The sequence below is a fragment of the Clupea harengus genome, chromosome 4 (assembly GCF_900700415.2).
Source record: "Clupea harengus chromosome 4, Ch_v2.0.2, whole genome shotgun sequence".
NCBI lineage: Eukaryota > Metazoa > Chordata > Actinopteri > Clupeiformes > Clupeidae > Clupea > Clupea harengus.
Window position 1 is genome coordinate 21,026,547 of NC_045155.1, and position 25,488 is coordinate 21,052,034.

Below are 25,488 nucleotides of genomic sequence, written 5' to 3' on the forward strand. Positions count from 1 at the left end.
ATTTAGAGACCTGCTGGGGTTCTACGCCTATATAACCTGATCTAGGTGTCATCATGATTTTTTCATTTTATTTTGAATATTCATTTTCTGTATCATTAATATGAGATTTAAAAGCTCCACTGGACAGATATGAAGTTGGTTTAAGAAGCCTAGCCTACTATAACCAAGTAGACACCATTCTGGCAGAAAAAAGGCAACAGGCAACAACTGTGATTATGGGTCTTTATTCATTTCAGACATTAAATAGGTTTCTAAAACATCCAACAACCCATTAAGTTATTGTTGTCGCTCAGGTTTGCTTAAATTAAACTATGGATGGGAAAAAATAAATCAAAACTTTAAAAAAATATTTTCTCTTTTTTTAAACTTCCTATTTTTTAATGCATTTTCCTAAAACACAATGACTTAAATATACACGTCAACGAAAGAAATGATGGAGTTTAAGGCAATAGCAAGGAACACTATGTGTTTACACGAAATATAACATTTGGAAATAATCAGATGTTTAAATATTTAGCTAATCTATTTTGCTACTCTAAAGGTAATTTAAGTTAGCTACTTTACATTGTGTCGTGCCAAAGCTTGCCAATGCTGGTTGAAAGACAAACTTGCCGAAACTTTCCATCAAGTATCCACACAAATTATGCACTCACACCGACAAGTGAAGGGAAACTGTTTCTTGGCAGTCTATATTGAGAGAAGCGTGGCTAAAGCATGCAAGCAGCACTGAAATTTCACATGTAATGTTTTCTGCAGAATCTGTCAGTGAATACGGAGCAGCAATGACAAATACTTTGGGGGTGAGGGGTGTTGCCATTGTAAATTCACCTGTAACTGAGGAAAAGCCAAATATAAGTTGTAAAACTGTAGCTCTATCATGACATAAAGTCTCCTCTGAAAGTCAAACCAAAGACGTTATAAAACGAGAATTGGAAGAAGAAAAACATCATAGAGCCTGTGATACCACAGCAGTAATGTTTCCACGCACATCACCATTTTAAGTGTCGTTTAGAAACGTTTCGGCCTGTTCCAAATGTCAAAAACTGATGAAGACTGACAGTTTCTCCGTGAAATCTCGTATCCTCGCAAGGTTTTTAGGTCAGGTCTCACAGGACAAAGCTTTCAGGCTCCGTGGCATTTGAGTGACAGACCAAAGGACCTTGTCTTCCCAAAAGGATTTTAGAATCTCAGAAGGGTAGACAGGTGGGGGGAAAATTCACCTGTCTCATTTAATTTCTCCTCACTTCAGTTAGCTTTCTTTCCAAACAGCATTAGTAGGAAACGACAAACACATCTACGTTTAAATTAAACATGTTCTGGAGCCAAGAAATCGTTTTCTTACCGCCTTGCCGTTTGACATTAGTTATGCGCTAAACAGCAGGTGGCTCGCGACGAGTGACACGAGCTATTAGCGGTTCTGGCAGCAAGGCGTTAAATAATTAATGTCATGATTTCCGGCTGTCAGTGGTCAGAGATGGAAGATATAGGGTAGTAAATTGACTGCACTGGAAGACCAATCTCTGACTTTTACAAGGTGTCGTTCAGTGTGCAGTTGTAGCTACGGTTACAGTATTTCCATTACTCCTCAGTTACCTTTTTGTCATCAAAAGAGATTTGACTATGAGCACATCGTTTTCTGTCCTATGTTAAGGACCTTCTTTTTTAAATCAAACTATTTCTTAACACAGTGGAAAGCTCCTATAGCTGTGTAAAAGGAATGATGAGGTGTCAGACTTCCTTGACTTCCAAAGTCAACGTTGTTATCCCCAGGCCAGACATAATCTTTCAGCATCACTCACTTTCTGTTGCCAGTCCAGTTTGGTAGGCCTACTTAGCAACCAAACTACCCATTCATCATCAGAGAATAACAGAAAGTCCAACGTTTAAATATGCGATTAGGAGACATCCTACGGTAAGCATGTAGTCAATATTAGTCCATATTCAGTGTTTTAGTACAAATAGGAATAAAATCAACAATAACAATTACTTTCTTCCTCCTGCTTTGTTGATTGCAGGTCACAGACATTATAGCAGTTATTAGCAGGTGAATATCTGCCGTTTCCTGTGGCGTGGTTAAATGATAAAATAAAGTGGACATGTTTATTATTTATCAGACATGCATACCACAACTCAACTTACTTGCACCTGTTGAAGAACATAATTTCTGGTGTGCTGACAAATTAAGACACCCCTGCCCCCAACCCACAAGTTTCCCTCCACAAATTCACACTTAAAAAATCTGAAAACAAAACAAAACAACAACATGCAAACCTTACGAGAGTTGGAACCAAAACATCAGTTTACTAGCTTGTCAGTGCTTGGTTGCCCTGCTGTTTTGGAGGCCACGGTGCAGCAGCTTTTGGGAATGAGCAGAGAAGACATTCCCAAACAAAACAGGCATTAAAACGGCGAAAGTGGTTTAGTGACAAACCTGGTTAAGTCAGAGTAAGTTGTATATCACGTGCTCAGAGTTAACTAAGCCAGGCTTGTCACTAAACCACGTTATTGGAACATCCCCTTGAAGTTCCACAGCAATAAAAAAAAAAATACAAGGGGTTATGAGTCAACTGCACACCAACATGACTCTGTTAAATAGGTAAGACTCTTCTATTTAGTCTTCGTAAACAACGCAAGCTTCCGTTTTATTTGTCCAAACTATAAAATATGCATTTGCATACAAACTGAAAATAAACTAGTTATGAAACAACAACAACAACAACAAAAACAGAACAAGGAAAAGAAACAATACATGTTTGGTCCACTTTTTTGTCGCTTCGTTCCCCTCTTTTGAAGCCTTTTTTTCTATGTGTGTGTGTGTGTGTGTCATTAAGGTGTTGTGGTCAAGACAGTTTTCTGACTTGAGCTGTGTCACTCACAATGTCTTTCTCCGGTCACTCAAAACAAAAGAGTTCCTGTTCCATTGAGTGACATCGGACAAGATGCTTTCATTTAATTGGCTGAAGTGGCAGAGTCAAAAAACACTTCGTGAATCGTGACTTGCAGAAAGAGAGCTGGCAGTAGTCTGAAACGGTAAGCTACTAAATACGCCAGGAAATAATAAAGCCTCATATAAGTATTTCGTTTGGTCTCAGCATTGATATTTTTGTGCTTTGTAGATAGGAAAATGCCACCCAAAAAAATAGAGAGATATCAGAAGTTTTTTCACCACCTAGAGAGTAAGTAGCTATCAAGAAGCCCAGGTCGCTAGCTTGCTAGCCTTACATCGCCACACATTCTACAATGGAAACATGTTTTGAAAGTTGTTAGTGTGTAGAGCATGTAACTTTTGCTTGTATTAAATCTATCCCTAGCGTCTGCAAACTTTCAACCAGTGTTTAAGCAGCAGCTGGTCTTGTTGAAGACAGAAGGATAAAGCTAACCTACCCACATGATGGGACCATGCTAGTTTAGCCTAGTACCAGCAGGCTATTAACTCAAAAGTGATATTAACTGGTAATAAGTAGGCCTATATGATCCCTTGGATAGTAATAAGGCTGTCTCCGTTCCCTGTAATCTCTCGACCAATGTCAGCAGTCAACTAAGCATGGTTAGTGTCTGTATTAAATTGATGGATTTCTGTGCAGGAAAAACAGCAGCCTGAAGCTACAGATGTAGAGCAGGGTGATGATGAATCAGCATCAGGGGTTCAGATGAGACGTTGAATTGTCCATTTAGGTAACAATTGCATTAAAATGCTGTTTTTTAAGGGATGTTTAGACAATGTTACCCATGAATGTTATCATTCACATTGGCTTTTTTGAGAATAAATGTTATACTTGTATGTAGTAAAAAGGTGCAATAAATTGGGATGCCCAAATGTATGCATCATATAAATCATTAATACATTATTTCAGTGTACAGAAATCCAGTACAGATGATGTAGGCCTAGTACAGCTCCATTAAACCTGAACCAATAACCTACATATTAAAAATGAATTTCAGAACAAACAAATGCATTGCATGTACTTCTCATTAGGTAATTTTGTATTATTATTTTGAAATGCATTCAGGAAACTTAGAAATCCAGTGCAGATGTAGTGCAGGTTGAGGAAGCAGCAGCTGGACCATCAGGGCTTCAGGTGAGGTCTTACTCATGTTTGGGATATCCAAAAAGGACAACAAAAAGAAGTGATGTCAAAAAATGTGGAGAACGTTTTGTTTTTTATTTAAACTAAGGTTTTATTATTCTTATTATGTTTAAATCACAATCACAAATGTTAATATATTTGAATAAAATTGGCCTGTTCAGTACAACATCAACTAAGTTTTTTTTTGGGTCTGCCGGGCAGTGTCCCTAACAATGCTGAGACCAAACCTACGCCCTTGGTGCTGTGGGTAGGTTATGTTGGTGGAAGGAGGAGCACATGTAAACATGGAGGTTCTTGGCAAAGGGAAAGAAAAAAATAATATATATTTAAGCACGTCGTTCCTTCATGTTTTGGGTCAGGTGACCGTCTCTTGCTGCTCACAGGCGTTTCTGGGCAATTAGTGACCCCACCACGACCCCGGTAACCAGGGTTACGCCCGCCAACAGCCACTTCTTGAAGCTCTCCTCAGACCTCCTGTTGTCTGCGGCTGCGTCATTCCCGAAGATCTCAGCAAAGCGATCCTGCAGAGATAAACGAGAGGCAGAGAGTAAAGGTGAGTGATGGGAACGCACTGAGAAATCTATTGGAAACATATGGTTCTCTAAAACACACACACACACACACACACACACACACACACACACACACACACACACACACACACACACACACACACACACACACACACACACACACACACAGCGTATTCTTCATTTATAAATTTAAATAAAAACCAAGCAAACCTTGCTGTACTTCCCAATATCACATAGAGCAGTAGACATGTTCATGCAGTGGAGGTTCAAAGGAAAAAACAGTCGTTGAGAATGAAAGCAGATATGGGTCTGATCAGATAAGCCCATGCTCTGGGATTTCACCTGCATGTCTCGTCAGGACAGCACCATTCACCCACACTCAAGCCACAACACTCTCACATGCAGCAGCAGCTCTCAGGAGGGGCCCCCCAGGGGAGACCCCATCAGTGCCAGCACATAGGCCACAGACAAACAGGAAATTTCCACAATTCCAAGTGACAACTAATTTGCATATAAACAACATGAGAACAACACAATTAAAGAGGTGAAAATTTCCAATGACTCAAAAAAGAAGAAAAAAGAAAAAATACCCTGAGGTGTGTGTCATAACATTGCACTTCAGGTCATCCCACGCGAATCACTTCTGCATCTCAAATTCTTTCCCGACAGTGGCCTCTCTAGCCCCGCCTATGACTAGTCAGGCAGTTTGGTTGCACCAGCGAGCCCATCTTGACTGCAGTAACTCTAGGTAACACCAGAGGGCGCACATCTAACAGTCCCTCTCCCTCCTGGAGCACCTCAGTGCGGAATTTAGGACTCCAATACCAACGCCTTGGATTATGGGCTTCTGCAACAGGCTCTCATGGAGCACAATAGTACACTTAAAGGGGACACAAAGATAAAGGTCTTTTGCCAGCTACATTTGGGCTGAGTTGCACACTTGATTCTAACTCCGTAAACCACAGCAATGGAAAACAACTGTTAGTTGGTCCAATTCTCAAACTCCTCACAGACTGTTTCTTCTCTATAACAGATTTGGAAGGATTCTAAAATAATTTCTCTGAGATAACGACAAGGTCATCATGGGCAAAATATGCCAAGCATGGGGCTCAGAAAATAGAGGAAACACATCATTCACATTCCTCCGGTGTGTGAGCGCGTGCGCACACACACACACACACACACACACACCACTTCCGTCACTTATGTCATCCTGCCAATGCTTTACACGACATGACAAAGAAGGAACCAGTTCTTCTCTGGAACCTGAGCTGTGGAACAAGACTTTGCGAAACAATGGGAGAGGGTAAAAAAAGAAGCCATCTGGAACTTTCTCCACTCTTCTTTATCTATCCAAAACTAACGCCCCTCTCTCATAGCACTGGCTCTCAATGTTTTTCCCCTAATTTGAGCACACTTGTAAAAGTCACTTTGGATAAAAGTCTCCACCAAAATGATTCAATGTAAATGTGAACAGAAGAGACAGGTCTCTGGGTTGGTAGACTGTGCTGCAGCCCGTGGGTTCCTTTCTGGGTTGGAGTGGAACTGGTGGTTAAGAGGCAGACTGGCACGTTGTTGCTGCCTGGCACTTTATCTCTGGCAACAGATCCAGGCCTTGCGTTGAGGTTCAGAGTGGGGTGCGGGTGGTCATGTTTCATGTGCTGCCCTGTCTCAATGGCGTCTGGCGCAAGACTGTTTGGTTGGTTGGTGTGTGTCTGTGTGAATGTGTGTGTGTGTGTGGTTCTGAGAAAAACCTAGAAAGCCAGTTCATGGGAACTGATTCTGAGAGGGAGAAGAGGGGGCTGTCAAGAGAGTGCTGAGGACTGATAACAGACACAACGTGCAGAGCGGTCGAGAGAGAGTCACAATCAGGGTTAACATATATATTTCTAGGGTTAGGGTTAGGGTTAGGGTTAGGGTCTCTCTCTCTCTCTCTCTCTCTCTCTCTCTCTCTCTCTCTCTCTCTCTCTCTCTCTCTCTCTCTCTCTCTCTCTCTCTCTCTCTCTCTCTCTCTCTCTCTCTCTCTCTCTCTCTCTCTCTCTCTCTCCCTCTCCCTCTCCCTCTCCCACCCCCACCCCCACCCCCACCCCCACCCCCACACACACACACACACACACACACACACACACACACACACACACACACACACACACCTCCATACCACAACAAGTGCGTAAATACCACTGTCAAAATATGCAATAGATTGAACCACACATATCACAAGATAAATATAAAGTCAATACAGTTCCAATCCGTGACTAATTACTACAGCAGTGGCAGGGTAATTGTAGCCAGCAGCCCATCACCAGTCTCCTACGGACAACGGAAGACAAGAGCGATCCCCACATTAACCTCACTGGCTCGAATCATTTACTCCACCCTAAATGAGTGACATCATATAAATGATGTGAGTGCTTTAAAAGAAGAAAACTCCCACAGCTACAGTGAGCAGGCCTCCACCCTAGACATGAGCTGCAGCTACAAACATCTAAAAAGGTGATGTGTGGATGTAAAAGAATGTGCACACCCACACACACACGCCCGCCCCATTGTTATCTTTTAGAGGTAGGGTGTGTGTGTTTGTGGGTGTGTGTTAGTGAGTGAGCTCGTAAAAAATGCAAGGCCTTTTAACAGATTATTATAGTTCTAGTTTCTAAACAAATAACAAGTAACCAATGCCTTACCACAGCCCTGATAGGGTGAAGTTAGTGCAGAATAACTCTGACACACACACACACACACACTCACAAACAGGAATTGTAGGAACGTCGACTGATACGACTTTGGATCATAAACCTCCAACATGTTCAGGCAAGTCTAAAAGGTGAGGGTGCAACTACACTAACTGTCACCAACCCATGACCCTTTACCAAAGGTGCAAATACAGTAGATGTCAGTAAATGCCAATGGTTAAATGCATGTGCAAAATAAGGATGTGCAAATCCACAGTGAAACAGCGTCCTCCTCTCTTAAAGGCTCAGTCACTACCCCCTACCACAGTACCAAGACCGTGGTCTAACCCCAACACTAACACAGTACCAAGACCGTGGTCTAACCCCAACCCTAACACTACTCCCTACCACAGTACCAAGACCGTGGTCTAACCCCAACACTAACACTACCCCCTACCACAGTACCAAGACCGTGTTCTAACCCCAACACTAACACTACCCCCTACCACAGTACCAAGACCGTGGTCTAACCCCAACACTACCCCCTACCACAGTACCAAGACCGTGGTCTAACCCCAACACTAACACTACCCCCTACCACAGTACCAAGACCGTGGTCTAACCCCAACACTAACACAGTACCAAGACCGTGGTCTAACCCCAACCCTACCCCCTACCACAGTACCAAGACCGTGGTCTAACCCCAACACTAACACTACCCCCTACCACAGTACCAAGACCGTGTTCTAACCCCAACACTAACACAGTACCAAGACCGTGGTCTAACCCCAACACTAACACTACCCCCTACCACAGTACCAAGACCGTGGTCTAACCCCAACACTAACACTACCCCCTACCACAGTACCAAGACCGTGTTCTAACCCCAACACTAACACAGTACCAAGACCGTGGTCTAACCCCAACCCTAACACTACCCCCTACCACAGTACCAAGACCGTGGTCTAACCCCAACCCTAACACTACCCCCTACCACAGTACCAAGACCGTGTTCTAACCCCAACACTAACACAGTACCAAGACCGTGGTCTAACCCCAACCCTAACACTACCCCCTACCACAGTACCAAGACTAACCCCAACCCTAACACTACCCTAAGTGTTAGGGTTGTCTAACCCCAACCCTAACACTACCCCCTACCACAGTACCAAGACTGTGTTCTTACCCCAACACTAACCCCTACCACAGTAAAGACCGTGGTCTAACCCTAACCCCAACACTAACCCCTACCACAGTAAAGACCGTGGTCTAACCCTAACCCCAACACTAACCCCTACCACAGTAAAGACCGTGGTCTAACCCTAACACTAACCCCTACCACAGTACCAAGACCGTGGTCTAACCCTAACCCCTACCACAGTACCAAGACCGTGGTCTCTAAACTGAAAGTAATGTACTTACAGTAACCTCTGAGAATGTAGTTAATTATGAACTCTCTGTGCAAACCGAGGTTACAATCCTCCACCCATTCAAAGATTAAAACACACACACACACACACACACACACACACACACACACACACACACACACACACACACACACACACACACACACACACACACACACACACACACACACACACACACACACACACCTTCCCTTAAATGTTAATGAATGTCCAGTGCCATCACACATCCTCCCCCCAACCACTTCCTCATCAGTGACATCAATGCTGAGTCTGTCTTTACAACCATCACCCTTTCATTTCACACATTGAACTTACACACTCACTCTGACAATGACACACATTTGTAAGTATTTATGAAAGAGTGTGTGTGTGTGTGAGAGTGAGAGTGAGAGTGAGTGTGTGTGAGAGTGTGAGAGAGAGAGAGAGATAAAAGGAGAGACAGTACATTGTGTTTGTATTCCGATATGAGCGAGAGCGAGAGACAACAAGACACAAAGAAACCAAAGTGAAGATGCGGAAGAAGAGGATCCATATTGCAAAGTGTCTCTGTCACACAGCTCAAGACTATAAATACCCACCAGGGCTTTCACTGCTGCTTCCCCAGGGATACTGGGTGCTAGGCAGCCATGCCTGCTGGGTGTTTTCCAAACGTGTACGTAGCTTTCAACACACGTGCACGCGCACACACATACACTCACAGGCCTGTAGCAGTCCCAAGACCCAGCGCATCACTGGATAGCATAAAACTGATTCACAACGGCCCTTGACCACTACTGAGGGAAAGTTCAAGGCCTGATGGTGTGTGCATCATCTGCTTTAGAGAGAGGCTCAGAGGGAAAGATGGAGAGATAGAGAGAGAGACAGAGAGTGGACAAGATTGAAAATGCCAAGAGCAGGGTTTCTGAAAGTGAGCGAGAGAGAGAGAGAGAGAGAAAGAGAGGAAGAGAGAGTAGGGCATTGTGATGGAGACTTCAACTAAGGGGTTACCATAGTTACCATAAAAGCATTGGTGTGAGTGTTTGTCTGTGTGATGTGCCTCTACTCTGACGAGGTGCGTTAGCAGGTTGTATACACTCTGTGCTGTGTGAATGTGTGCACTGTATGTGACTCACTGGACGGTTTCTCCACTATTGCGCTGGAATGACCCCTGAACCTCCTCCTCTCCATGGCAACCCCTATGATGGATGGCTTCCTAATACTGTCAAAATCAGAACGTCTCTGACCAGCATGTCATCAAGACTTCAGAATTTCATTGTGACTAAACAAAAAAGAATAAAAAAGGAAATGTGATAAGAACCGGTGGAGGAAACTGACTTTTGCCAATGGGGATGGGACACATTCCAGGAATGCAGGAACTTACAGAGTACAAGACTTTCCTGTTTCTGTGGGCGATGAGAATACTTGTTGGTTTAGGTCAACATTACACAGTGACTAAATCATGTAGGTAACCTGCCAGAGATATTCAATTAGTCTTTCTCACCCCAGAAGCTGGCAAGGTCTCATGGTTCAGCAGGCGTCCACAAAGGTGGGTGCTACCCTGGGGGGGGGGGGGGGGATGCATGTGGAATGGATGTCCAATCCTTGGCAGGAGGACACTAAAGCAATAGAACTTTAGGACACTAAAGGATTATTATTAACCCTTTGAGGAGTACGATCACAAGCATGATCAGAACGTTGCCAACCAAGGTTCCATTTCATGACGTAATATGAATGAATAATGATAAAATAATGAACTCAAGTGACTGTTTTAAATGGCAGTCAATGTATCTCCATCTAAATGTTGTTTACCTTATCTGGCCCCACATCCCTTCTGCTAAAAACAAGGGGGAATCCGAAGAATGCATTTCTGAGGAAGGGATGATCTCTCACTGATAACAAGGCCAAAACTCAACCAACCATCTGAAAAAGAGGCTTGATCACTGAGGGTGGGTCTGGAAAGATCAGCAGAAAATGTCAATACTCTTAGCAGGACGACACTACAATATGATTGAGGAACCACCCAACATCACTGCCACTATGTGACGTGAAGCCCTTGTTTCTGAGAGAAGGATAGTTTTGATCTGGTCTGGTGTTGCGGACACCTAATGATCTCAAATCTCTTTTCCAGCCTATTTCCGGATCATTCAGCACACACATACACACACACACAGCTGCTGTTGTGAAGTATTGCTTCTGATGAAGAGTCGCATGCTCTCTCTGCGTGCGTGCGTGCGTGCGCCAGTCTTGGCTGACTCACTCCGAGATGCTGATGAGTCACTCTGATTTCAGCTGATCACTGAAGACCAAGAGGGAGGGGTTGAGGTGAAGGGCCGGATGGGCAGCGTAGCGGGGAGTTAGAGGGCTTACCAGAAATGTGTGGAGAAAAAGGGGGGTTTTGAAAGAAGAACCGCTGCAATCCGGATGCCCCTTTGTCATCCCTTCTTGAAATATGTCCACCATGTTTCATCAGACATGTTAACAGGAAGCACATTTTGACAACATTTAAAGAGAGGTGAAAGTGTCTGTGTTGGTCTAAATGTGTCCATGTCATGGGGTGACTTTCCATGTCGGGCCAGCCAGAAGTAATAACTTGGTGTACAGATGAGACATCGTCCTTCCTCAACGTGGCGGAGCCATGCAGAAGAGGCTTGTGGGATTGGGACAGAGAGACATTGTGCAAGAGGACCGAGAGAGGAACAGCAGAAAGCAGTGGCTGATGACGTGATGAAAAGGAGAAAATGAGATCATGTGTTTCTACCAAAGGACATCATCCCGTTAATAAACAAACAAACAAGCTCAGGTTGTGTGGTTGTGTGTGTGTGTGTGTGTGTGTGGGTCATTTGGAAACCAAGGCCAGAGTTCAGTCACGGGGTGTTGGCTCACCACACGCTGAGGCAACACAGCGGCCTAAAACTCTCAATCGGACTGTTCAAACAAAGATTAGATTGGCTTCGGTGCTGTTTTCACTTGCATGATGTAACCCAGTCTTTAGGGCACAGACCAAACATTTGGGATGAAATGTCACAAGGGAAACTTTTCTGTTTCTGAGAAGGATTGCCACCATGGCCTCCGCAAGACTGTGCCCTGATTACGAAGCTTTGATTAGGCAAGATGTAGGGACATACTGTCCTTTCGTCTGGGTAAAGTGGAAGGTCTTTGTGTTTCTATGGCATTGTGGACTGAACACACACTTACACACAACCACTGTACACACACACACACACACACACACACACACACACACACACACACACACACACACACACACACACACACACACACACACACACACAAATGAATTTAAGTGAAGATTAATGAGTCAGGATACTGGGGCTCAGACTACAATCTGTTCCACATCTCACTGGGGACGTGTCACCATCAGCCCCCATTCTGTCAGGCAAATCCCAGCTAGAGTACGGCTAGCCAACACAGGCAAACACACACACACACATACACAAGGCACAATGCCAGGTTCATTATGTAGGTGTACACATAGAAAAATACACAGACAGAGTGTAGGCGAAAATATATAGTTTGTAACTCTAGTTTCCTGTGTGTGTGTGTGTGTGTGTGTGTGTGTGTGTGTGTGTGTGTGTGTGGCCTGGGTCATATGACTCTGTAATGCTCTCAGCACCCCTCTGTGCCACCAACACACTATAACCCCATCTCTATGCCCTCTGCACCACTGAACAAAGAGCAGAGACCTGCCATCTGTCCATCTGTGTGTTTCACTTACTAAATGTGTGTGTGTGTGTGTGTGTGTGTGTGTGTGTGTGTCTGATAGAGAGGATGAGAGGAAAAGAACAAGACACATGCAGAGAGATTAGTGTTAGAAAGAGGATATGTAGCATGCTGCATAGGGCACAGGAACAGAAGAGAGGACATGGACAGAAGTAGAGAAAAAGAAAGAAAGAGCAAAAGAGAGAAAGAAAGAAAGAAACAAACAGAAGGCCCACAGAGAACAGAGGAATGAGCGACGTTCCTGTTTTAGGATGGAGGGGCATGCCATTAGTCCTGATTAGTCTGTGTGCTCAGCATGGCAGTCATCAGTGTCATATATAGTTATGGTGCTTGTGCTGATCCCCTGTTGGACTGTGCCCCTTTCACATACACAACCCTCAGCCCTCAGCTCTCAGCTCTCCACTGGCATAATACATCTTAACCATGGCACTAATCTTGTTGATGTGGCCTCAGATTCTCCACTTAATCTGATATGAGCTACAGAGAGAGAGTGGGAGGGACGGAGGGGGAGATGGAGGGATGGAGAGGAGATGAGAGAGTGAAGGACAGAGAAACATGGACAGATATGCAGAAGAGAGAAAGAGAGTGGGAGAGAAAGCGAGAGAGCAAGAAGGGAGGACCACAGTCTGGAGGAATGGCAGACAATCTAATGAGAAATTGAAAAGGAGAGATGGAGAGATGAAGGAGAGACAGGGAAGGGGACGAGTGTGAGACAGGAAGGATGGCAGGAGATGAATGACAGCATGAAAGTAAGAACGTGAGTGACACAGAGGAGATGGTGCAGACGATAGACAGACAGAGAAAATGAGAGAGAGAGAGAGAAAGAGACAGAGAGATGGGGGAATTGCTCATGACCTGATTTCTCCGCTAAGCCAGCTCAGAGTCGCAGTAAAACAGCAGTCACGAGAGTTATTTTTTTTCCCCCCTCTCTCTCTCCAGCCCTGCAAGGGGTCTTTCAAACATGCACCGCCCCCCCCCCCCCCCCAACGACCCAAATACACAGGGATGAGAGGAGATGGCTGCCATTTATGCACAGTCACCTCCGTCTCCCTCTCTCTTTCAGGTAAGCCCTGGCCTTTCCAGACAAGAGAAGCCGTTAACTCGATCGTCTCTGTCCCACACACCCACCCACACACACACACACACACACACACACACACACACACACACACACACACACACACACACACACACACACACACACACACACACACACACACACACACACACACACACACACACACACACAGTCAGTCAGTCAGTCAGTCAGTCTCTGGCTCCTGTGCTAAAGGCTGCTAATGGCCTAACACACAGCGCTGGGAGCTGTGTATCCAGTTAACAGGATGATGTGGGCACTGCACTGCACTGCACGGTATAGTGCTGCTCCACACGGTCCTGTGGCCCACAGCCGAGAGGCACGGCGGAGGCGAAGCCAGGCAGAATTAAGCATGGATAAGAGCCCGAGACACAATCCCAAGCAGGAGGACTCTGGGAAGGGGAGGAATTCCTGACAGTGTCTGGGGAACACTTTCATTGTTTATGTTCCAAAAAGCAAGGAAGGGATGGGTCTAAATATTCTTTTACCTTTTCCTAGTGCTTTAAAAAGAAAAATGCTTATGGATGCATTTCAGCTTTGCTTTACGACTCACTTGAAGTCTAACTGTCACTTTCTTACTCTGTCTTTTGATGCCTAAATCTCAACACCTGCACAGTCCAATCAGACAGCATCTACAGTCTTGCACTACTACAAAAATATACAGGATAAATGTATTATTATTTTATTTTGTATTAAATCTCTTCTCCCGGCAAAAGAAAATAAACAGTGTCCAAGCCTCCCTCGCTGTGCAGTTCAATACCTGGTTCAGTGACGGGCCCCAAAGGTTAGCCGTGGCTCAGCCGCATATTAGGGGCGCTATGGACGGCTAATTGCGGCGTGGCTAATTGCCTCGCGGTTCGATGGTGGCTAAGCTGAATTAGAGTGCATTAGGAGCGGCCTGGGCCAGAGCGGCAGGTTGGTCTTCCGCATGAGTGGCTAACACGGCCTGAGCCTATAAATAGATAAGAGGAAGGGAGAGAGAGAGAGACAGAGAGACAGAGAGAGGGAGAGAGAGAGACAGAGAGATGAAGAGAGAGAGGGACAGAGAGAAGGACAGAGGAATAAGAGGAAGGGAGAGAGAGAGAGACAGAGAGACAGAGAGAGGGAGAGAGAGAGACAGAGAGAAGGACAGAGGGGGGGGGAGAGAGAGAGAGGGGGGGGGGGGAGAGAGAGAAGGGGAGAGAGAGACCTGGGCCAATCTGTCAGGGGAGGCTATGAAACGCACGTACACACGACAGACATACAAATACACATGAATGTACACACCAGCAGGAAACTCATATCATGAGCATGGCACTGTCCATTAAACCAAGCACACACGCATGCACAAATACATGTCACATGCAGAACTGTTTTTAAGCCATGCACGCACTCACGCAAACACCCACACACACACACACACACACACACACACACAGCTCATGATTAGTCATGATGCCACAGTGAATGTGAGGAAAACATCTCTGCTGCAATCTGTGCACAGAGTATAGAGCACATCACTGGGGAGGCTAAACACACACTGTAAAATCCTAATGAGACCCAGTACACACACATGCACCAACCTGCCAGGGTGCAAACACCTACTGTAAACATCTCACATAATAACATTAGTACACACACACACAAACATACACACACACACACTCCTCACCCCAATCTCTGACAGATTTGGTTTTTCGCTTATGACACGTGAGCTGTGATTAGCCCGGGCCAACCCCCCTGTGACCCTAGAGCGATGGAACAGTCCAATCTTCCTTGAGGTGGACGTTAATGTGAATGTGCATTTTCCTCCACAAACATCCTTCCACCCAGCAACCCTGATGAGTGGAACGGCCCAGTCTGAGCAGCCTCCTCCTCCTTCGTTCTCTCTCTCTCTCTCTCTCTCTCTCTCTCTCTCTCTCTCTCTCTCTCTCTCTCTCTCTCTCTCTCTCTCTCTCTCTCTCTCTCTCTCTCTCTCTCTCTCTCTCTCTCTCTCTCTCTCTCTCTCTCTCTCTCTCTCTCTCTCTCTCTCTCTCTCTCTCTCTCTCTCTCTCTCTCTCTCTCTCTCTCTCTTCACATGTGCTGGCGACAAGGCTTGAGGAGACTCAGAATCACACCATCTGTTTGCTGCTGTTTTCACTCAATCACACACACACACACACACACAGAAATGCACAGAGGACACATTGCACCGAGATCTACACACACCATCACACAACACATAACAGACATTCACCGTACAAACACACACACACACACCTGGAGAAATGCACTCACACACAGACAAATGCGCAAACAGACATACCTAACCAGAGCAACGCATGCACCAACACAAAGGCACACACAAAATCATATATGCTCTAGTCCATGACACACATACACACGCACAGTAACTCATACACCAGCACACACACGTGCACCATACTGTACTCAAACACCAATACAGTCTGGTACACAGTAGACAAACACGTACATACAAACAACACAGAGGCATTCACTCACTCACACACACACACACACACACACCTCAACTTACACACACAAATACTACGACAGATGCCAAGCAAGCACATCAAACTATACAATCAACCGCATCCTGAGCGAACATACATGCGTAGCTTGACACGCATGTTACAGCGCCTAAAACAAAGAGCGCCCGCCCGCCTGCCCTCCCTCCACACAATGGCTGCACGTATAGGGGGCTGCTCCTGATGCCTTTTTATTATTCTCCACAGCACAAAGGGGTCAGGGGTGAGACCTGACCTTGGATATGATAATGAGTCTGTGTGACACAACGCGAGCTGACAAAGAGAGCGCCCATATGGTGGCCCCGGAAAAAAACGTAAACAAGTCGTTTTGTTTGGGGGTGGAGGTGGGGGGGTGGGGTGCGTTGACCAAATGCTAAAGTCAGGACAATGTGAGAAACCTCGGCGGAGGAAGTGGCGACCGCGACCGCGGCGACGTGTGTGTGTACGAGTTTGATGCGGGTGGATGAGAGCGTGTCGGGAGGGTGGGGTTGGGTGGAGCTCAGCCAGACTGCGCTGGAGAGACGGAGCGACGTTCAGATCATTCACCCCTGCTTTCAGCCGTCTGCTGTCGCTGTCACTGCGGCTTCATGGACCAGCGCTTCACCTGAGGGACCATGGGGGAATATATGTGCGTGTGTGTGTGTGTGCGTGTCTGTATTAGTGTACAGGGGGGCACGTGCATGTGTGTGCACGTGTGTGACGTGGTTCCTTTGTTTAAGGCCATCACGTGCTCAGTCTGCACATCCTCCTGTCTGCCAAAACATACCGTCTTGTGTGTACACACCCACACCCACACCCCCACACACACACACACACACACACACACACAGATAGTGTTGTCACACACACAGGGAAGGTAGGAGCAAACCTTTGTTACCTGAAAATCATTTTAAACCCGATAAAGCATTGAGCGCAACCCTAACCTAGACACACATCAAGCAAAGACTCTTAACACACACACACACACACACACACACAAGGGATGCCAATATGTCAGTGATCATTGTGTGTGTGTTGTGTGTGTGTGTGTGTGTGTGTGTGTGTGTGTGTGTGTGTGTGTGTAGGGGGGGTCTTGGGGTGGAGAGCATGTTAACGTAGACATTGCTGTCCGGAATGTGGGGTGATCATGTCCAACGGATCAATGGCTAAACTGATAAAGCCACAGAAAAATGGAACAGAGAGAGGGAGAGAGGGAGGGAGGGAGGAGAAGCCACTGGCGCCCGGATGAGGGGGGGGGGGGGGGGGGGGGGGGCATCAGACGGAACACTATGGATGGCTGCGGTGGCGCTGGTGACGCTGGAGCATGTTGTTGCACATCTAATCTGCAACGCGTCCACCCCATGAGCAGGGAGAGGGGCAGGCAGCCAGAGAGAGAGAGAGACAAAACCACAGGAGAGAAAGTGAACGGGAGAAAAGGAAAGTGAAAAGGAGAGAGAAACCGAGCAGAAGAGACAGGTGAAAACAAAAGGAAGAAAGGCACAGGAAAAGAAAGGATGACAGCGAAACACAGACAAGGAAAAGGAGAGGGGAAGGAAGGCAAAGTGAACAGAAGTTCCTTCTGTGTAGGAAGGGAAAGGAAAGATGAGGAAAAGAGAGAAAGATCTGAGACGCAGGAGGGAGAAGAAGGACAGCGGTCCGATGGGAGGGAGGCTCTCTGTCCAACCGTGTGGGACCCATCTGACTGGCAGCGCTGTGGACTGCTCATCTGTCTTCTGTGGGTACTCAGACAGAAGACAAACAGATGTTGGCACTGGGAGGGATATTTCACAGTACCGACAAGGAGAAAGTGATGGAATATGAGACTATTTCCAGTGGCAAATGGCTATGATATAAAATGCAAGACTTTCATGTAAAAGATATGATGCAACCCTGTCTGATATCAGTTCCTGCACATGTATGGAATAGAGTGTGTGTGTGTGTGTGTGTGTGTGTGTGTGTGTGAATTCTACAATGGCAACACCTCTAAAACCCTCATCAACTCAGAATTACTTCACCACAAAGCACACGTGCACCCACCCACCCACACACACACACTCAAAGTAATAAAAGAAGAAGAAGGAACAACCCACAGTAGCAATAACACGAATGACAGTATGGGGCATGTGGGGTGGGGTGGGGGGGGGTCCCAATTTTCATTCCCTCTCTTGTGGAATCCACCCCTCCCCCTGAAGCCATACTGCTCTCTGATGGGAAATGATTTATCTAATATTGGCCTGTCTGAACAAAGACATTTATGGAGAGCGCACCCTCATATTATTCATTCCTAATTGGTAATATCACCCACCCCCCTTAGGCAGTTCACAGCAACAGCCAATTGCTCCAGTCAATGCCCCTCCCTTCCCTTCCCTTCTCAGCTAATGCAAGGGCCACATACTCAGGATACATTAACATGCGCGTGCATAGGACACGCACACACACACACACACACACACGTGTGCAGAACCTTCGCAAAAAACAACAGCCACCACAAAGGCATACTGCTGGTGTGTGTATGAGTATAGGTGTATGTTAGACACAATCTTCCTCTGTCTCCCTCTAGGTGAGACACAATCCTCCTCTCTCTCTCTCACACACACACACACACACACACACAGCTCTTCTCTCTGTCTTTCTTTCTCTCTCGCCCTCTTTTGTCTCTTCCTCTTTTTTTTTTTTTGCTGTTTAGTGTGTCACACGTCCTGTTCTCGTTTTCTCCGGTCCCATCCACCTTTCTTCCTGTCTCTGCGCTGTCGTTCCAGAACCCGACAGCTCGGAACGGGCAAACGTGGAAACGGAACAGAGCAGGAAAGGTTGGGGGGAAAAACAGACACGAACAGACCTGGGGGGGGGGACGACGACGACGACAAAGAGGCCACTGTCAGTCGTCTCAGAGCTCGCCAAAGACAAAGATAACGCAACCATTGACAAGCCTCCTGAATAGCAGACTCAAGCTAGACAGCCAGGTACCAGGGCACACCTGCTCGCTGCCAACAGTTGCAGACAGCGCAACCACTGTGTGTGTGTGTGTGTGTGAGTGTGCGTGAGTGTGTGTGTGTGTGTGCGGGAAGATGGGTGGGTGGGTGAGTGAGTGAGTGAGTGCATGTTTGTGTGTGTGGTGGAGTGTTGCCTAGGTGCATTTGGGAAAAAGAGAGGAGGGGAAGGAAGAGGAGGAGGAGAAACAGAGTAAGAGAGAAGAGAAAGAGGGAGATGGGGAAAGAACAGCAGCAGAAAGAAAGAGGCAGTAGCATCAGAGAGAGAATGCATAGTGAGTCATAGTGAATCTACCTAATGCACTGTGTGGGATAGGTGGTGAGAGAGATGAGTGAGTGAGTGGGTGAGACCGGGAGCAGGGAGAGGCCAGGACACACAGATTTCCCCTGCTGCCGGTCTGGGGACACCCCTGCGCTGGAGATAAGAGCCAGCGGTGAGTGGCTGCTGTCATGGAGGGACTTTTTCTCGCCAACGTGTCATGGAAAGGGATGCATATGAGCGATCCGTATCACACGGACACCAAATGAATATCAACACAATGGAAAGTGTGTGTGTGTGTGTGTGTGTGTGTGTGTGTGTGTGTGTGTGTGTGTGTGTGTGTGTGTCAGGTAAATCCAGCTGAAGAGGCAGAAAACAATCTGAAAAGTTTCTGTCGTGAAAACAGAGACACCAGAACACCGCGGATCTATCTCAGTTTGCACATAAGGAAATTACATCAGCAACACACAACATTCTACTTTTTTTTTTTCATGAAACCACAAGAAGAAGTGAAATTGCAGCTGTCAGAGACAGCAACACGCCATTCATAGCTGCTGCACGTCACTCAGCCCATTCAGTCATTTCACACATCATCGTCAGCATCAACACACCTCCAGACCAATGGCCCCAGAGGGAGGAATGTGCACTTAGCATGGCTATTATAATGATATGACATAGTAATGGGATGGTGTGTGTAGGTGTATAAATAAACAGCCATGGGAGTGATGTGTTAAAACATCAGTGTGCAAAAGATAGAAACAAAAGTCACATTTAAATGACATCAGGTTGCGTGGGACGAACACCCCCACCACCAGAAACAACAACAGTCTGGTGTGCTTACGGAACACTTTGTATTCAAGCCTATCTCTTTAAGAATCAATTTTGGTTTCCCAAACCGTGGCAGCAGATATCCAATCAGACAGCCGAGACTAACATACCACCCAATTCCCTCTCCGTGTCAATATGACCTTTCCAATAAGATGCTGACATGGACATGTATCGCCTACTGCGCCCTGATCCAACCCTACCTAACCAAACACACACACACTAACACCGATTCACCCAATCACCCAACAGCCCCTACCACAAAGGGAAACAGCTGAGCTGATCAGTACACCTCCATAACAGCCCCCCCCTCCCCTCCCAGCTCCCTCATAAAAGAACATTAGCACTGACACATAGTGGACAAAGACTCTCACATGACCCTACAGAGAGCATAGCTTTTATCTACAGGGCAGCTGACCAAAAGGGAAAAAACGCAAACTAAAATGGAGAAAGAAGGGGAAAAAAAAAGAGAAGAAAACAATAGACACATTGAAAACAAAGAGACAAAGAGACTGGGATGATATGATCTGATCTGATCACACACACACACACACACACACACACACACACACACACACACACACACACACACACACACAAACATCCTGAGCAGCTCATTACTCCAATCCAGCTGTTACAGTGATAACGCTCGATGAGGCTGATCAAATCGCCCACTTGTCTGTGATTTGGTGCCATTCCCATTTTATCCAAGCAACCTTTCACCTCTCTGATTCTTGACAACCCATCCCAAAGTGTCTTAACAATCAACAACACATTGTTTAATTTCCCCCAAACTAAAAAAAAGAATCTAAAATCAATCACTCGTCAATCTTCCACAGAATTGACTGACTGTCCCTGAAATAGTCCTGGGTACAACGATATCTTCTAGGACATCGAAGGGCAAAGACGAGCTGACGTCAACATGACCTCAAAGCTTGTCCTGGTGTCTTTTCTAGTCTGACTCAACTCTTAAGACTCTCTAATCCAAATTTGGAAGTGTCCAACTGACACATCTGTCAACAGAACTGACAGAAATCAAAGCTGTAACAGACAGACAGGAACCCAAAGTCAGGCATCAGCCGGCGGGCAAGGACACTCACCCATCCTTTTTGGCTCTGGATCCAGGGCTGGATGTGTTCGTCCAGGTAGACAGTCATCCAGTCGGCGATGCGTCCCACCAGAGAACTCATCTCCTTCTCCACACACTCCACGCACAGGGCCCCGCCGAAGGCAAACAGGCCCACCACACGGCCCCAGTTGACGCCGTCCCGGAACACCTCATCCATGACGCTCTCGAAGCTCTGGTAGGCGGTGGCGGGCGTGATGTGCAGTTGTGAGGAGAGGTCGCTGAACGCTCGCGCGTAGCGCAGCTCAAACTCGTTGGCAGAGTCCCGAAGAGCCTCTTTGACTGCGTCCAGCCCTGCTGAGGACGCTGCCGGCGACCGCGGGGGTGTGGCCGTGCCCCCCTGGCCGCTTGTACCGTTGGCAGAACCGTTGGGCAGAGGTGTCGTCACTGTGGTGACTGCTGCCGCCTCGGTCCCTGGCTCACTCTCCCCACCCACCTGTCCCCCCTCAGTTCTCCCCGTCTCGTCCGTGAGCCCAATGTAGCTGATGGGATAGTTCCTCTGGGACAACTTGTAGTTTATATAAAACACCACCAGTTCTCTGTTGCTATAAGACGTCACCTGTTCCGTCATATTTACCTCTTTAAATGAATTTGCTATTACTTTAAATAGGATACAAATCTCCACAGTGGGTGCTTGTTGTCCCACCCTCTGAGTGCTGTCGACCTGCTCCACTTGTCTGTGGCTTCAGGCTTTCCAAGCTGTTCACGCTGACATCAAGGACCAGAAATAAGGTGGACTGTCGTCGATCGTCATTGGTGTCTTCTCTTTGTTGCTCCAGATGAAGCAAACTCAATCAGGATTGCAGCACTGATTTATAACCTGAGAAAAAAACAGAAAGTTAAGACCTCAGTCGGACACTGGCTATCCCTTAATTTCCCTCCCAGTACCCACATTGGCAAGGTAAGAGGAGATACAAAAAATCAGACAGGGGTGGGGTAGAGGGGTGTTGCTTTCTAAACAGAAGTCTTTGGAGTCTCTCCGCCGTGATTGGGGGGCTGGTCGGGAGCTGGAGCTATGGAGCATATGGTAGCGCCATCACCTGCTGCCCCTCCTCGAAAGGCTACATTTTCCTCCCAGCCACTGGCTCAAAAACAGAAGAAAGAAGTCCCGTCTCCACTGACCTAGACACGGGTGAATTTTAAACAGCTAGAGTTTTCGTAGGGACTGCGTGGATAGAATTTTGATCGCCATATCTGATCCAGACTATATCGTGGACAATCTGTGATACAGAGACTGATAAATCAGTTTATTTTCCGCAACACTGCAAGTCGCGAAACATATCCAACACAATCAAAGCAGAACTAACTTAGTTTCTCGCTACACGTGGGTGTGTAAATACGCAGCATACAGAACAAATTGGTTAAGGTAAACAACTGGGCTCTTTGCATGTTCGTAAATCATACCTCTCCTTGTCCGTGAATACATCGAATCGCTGAGACGTTTCTTTTTTTTTTAAACGCACATGGGTCTGCTTCGTGTGGCGGGAGGTAGATTACGGTACTGACCGTGCAGAGAAATTAAAGCGCTGGCAAACACGTGAGAACAGTGTGGTCGAGTTCGCGCACATCGCCACAAAAGCGTCAACATGCATCCTGACATTTAGCATGAGTGGTTATCGTTGTTTATAGGAGAGGTGGGGTATGACATGAACAATAAATCATTTACGACGTAACGGAGTACTGCAGCATTTATAAGTGATAGTTGTATACATGTCGGAGATAGCCTAATGCTTATGGTGGCTAGCGAGCAAAGGACAAGATTCTTTATTTGAAATATCAAATGTAATCTTTACTTATAACAATGAAATGCATATGCTCTGCTCGATACAGAAGTTCAGCAAGCCACGCCGTGTTCGGAGTAAGGCAATATTTGGAGATGTTACAGTTGTTTACATTGGACCATCACATGCTCCATGAACACAACATGCGACACCTAAGGGGCAGTGATTTTCAAACTTCAACACCAAGAGGAGTAAACCCAATAAAATGTTCAAAACCTTCATGTAATAACATGTATAATTAATGTAATACAGTAGTAGTGTATAATTAATGTAATACAGATTCTCTAATGATTTAGGTTAAATTAGGTGTCAATAACAATTAAGAATACCAAAGCAAATGAATACGATGAATTGGGTATGAATCACAGTAACATAGTAACAAAAGCTTTGCTTGGAGAAGGTATATTGGAGACCTTGTTAAGTTAGTTTGACCACGAGGATATGTCAACACCCCTTGCTTGACCTCACGGGCTAAACATATAACATACGAAATGCCGTTAGTATTAATCTGCTTACCAGATGAAAACTGTTGGCGATCTTTTATTCCCTGTCCGCTGTTCGCAGCTCTTAGTGTCAGTGGACAGAAACGTTGATATTTTGCTTATTATCCGTGAACTATCTAAGCTGCGTACATACAGAGAGGTGTGAGAATATACCAGAGACTCCAGGAACCTTCTCCGGCCCTACCTCCCCTCTCTCCGATAGGATAGGCCTATAATAAACGACGCTGACTTAAAGCCCAGCCTACCACCATTACGTAACAGAAGCGTACATCCTTTCATCTACAACCGACGCCTGGTTGAGAGGTTTTTTTTCCAGGCAAGCCGAGCTGTCATGTCTTGCAACCACTCTAACATAGGTTTTCACAGACCTCTACTTACTGATGTACAACTGAGACTATCATATACAAATAAGTAGATTGAAAAAGCTGTTTTGGAGGTGAAACTAACATTTCAATCATTTGAACCTTCAATCCTGAAAAGACAAGCTAACGTTAGTGTTGTAGCCAGCTGCATAAAGCTGCAGCGTATCTATCTACCTGGATAAATGTTAAAAGTCTTTCAATCCTTTACTATTTCCAAACCCACAACAAAAGATTACGCATATTCACTTGGAAAAAAAAAAGTAAAATTCTGTGGAAAGCCAGCCTGCTTTCCCTCTGACACGTAGCTAATTTACGTATGGCTAACTTAACCGTATGGTCTGTGAATACCCACTAAAGAGACGAACATTAAAGTTTTCATCGTGTGTTGGAAACGCGATACCACTAAATACCCACGTTTTAATATAACATATCGCTCATAAAGAAGCCAGATAGCTTGCGTTATATAGTTATCTTCCATCCGTGCTATCCAAGAGTACATTTCCTGTGCAATCCTAGCTATCTACGTCAGTTTCTCCCATTAGCTGGCTCGTATCACTGACATGGCTTTACCACAGCTTGCCATTTCGTAATAGTAATGGCCCCCAAACTGAATAAAACAACGCAGTAAACATCAAAATGAGAGGTTTTTACCATCTAGACCACAAGCTAACTTTGTTCCACTTACTCAGTATTTTCCGGGGAGGAAATCCCTGACCTGCAGCATGATTGTATGTTTCGGTACGCCTGTTTCCAGTCGGGATGAGATAAAATCCGACATTTCTACTGCAGCAGTAGCAGGCAAACGAAAGGATACAGTATCGTAAACCCAGTTCTACAGCATTGGTTATCCAGACAGGCATACGGATGTTCCGCCCTCAGCTCTGACAGTGAATGACGCTCACTACAACCAACAGAGAAACGCGAGGCACACTAAAACCTCGCTGGCAGCCTTTTAAAACTGCTGTTGGATAGTTATCAATGTGAACTAACGTCTAATACAAGTTCATTTTATACATGTATGTAACACGACATTTACGTGATCCAGCCACCGTATAAAATACATTTACCAGTCTCTTTTAAATACTTTCGCCAGCGGAAATACGCTAACATTAGCTAGCGTTGTAGCTATCTGGTTTCTGACGTTAGTAACATCTGCTAGTATGAATAGGCAAATATTGATCGACATCATATTTAACGTAAATTAGACTCACCGGTCTGCTACCCTGTTCTATAGTAAAGGTATATGGAATAGTGGCATCTTTAAAATATTGTGCTCTTATCCGTGTGAGACCACAATGTAAGCTAGCATGGCAGTTAGCTAGCCATCACTACACAAGTAAAGTAAGATTCCCCCAAAACAAAGAATTTGGACGCTCTATGGTAACCTTTGTTACCCTGATATTGCTCGGCGTACTACATTCCACGCGTTTATTACATGCAGCGCCACGCTGTGGTTCCTATCTCGGTGTCTCAAATAAGATACTTCAGAATGTATTTCAAACAACCGTTTTTATGCCACCTATTGTCTATGACATGAGAATGCACCCGTTGAGGTAGATGTACCCAATTATTCTGTCAATGTATTCAAATATTTAACTGAAATGTTGCAAAGTATCA

At 45.7% G+C, this 25,488-nt stretch overlaps 1 protein-coding gene across 2 annotated transcripts; it reads right to left on the bottom strand.

Annotated features, from left to right (window-relative positions):
• Positions 1–208: 208 nt before the first annotated feature.
• bcl2l1 (BCL2 like 1) lies at positions 209–25,447 on the bottom strand. 2 transcript variants are annotated; one of them, XM_031566741.2, is made up of 3 exons: positions 24,557–25,447; positions 21,200–22,045; positions 209–4,609 (listed from the first exon to the last, which is right to left on the bottom strand). In XM_031566741.2, the coding sequence occupies exons 2-3, from the start codon at positions 21,794–21,796 to the stop codon at positions 4,466–4,468; spliced, it is 741 nt and encodes a 246-aa protein (XP_031422601.1). In that variant the 5' UTR covers positions 21,797–22,045; positions 24,557–25,447; the 3' UTR covers positions 209–4,465. The 2 variants fall into 2 exon arrangements, with proteins under 2 accessions (XP_031422601.1, XP_012676254.1); XM_012820800.3 differs by lacking the exon at positions 24,557–25,447 and adding an exon at positions 23,523–24,546.
• Positions 25,448–25,488: the final 41 nt, after the last annotated feature.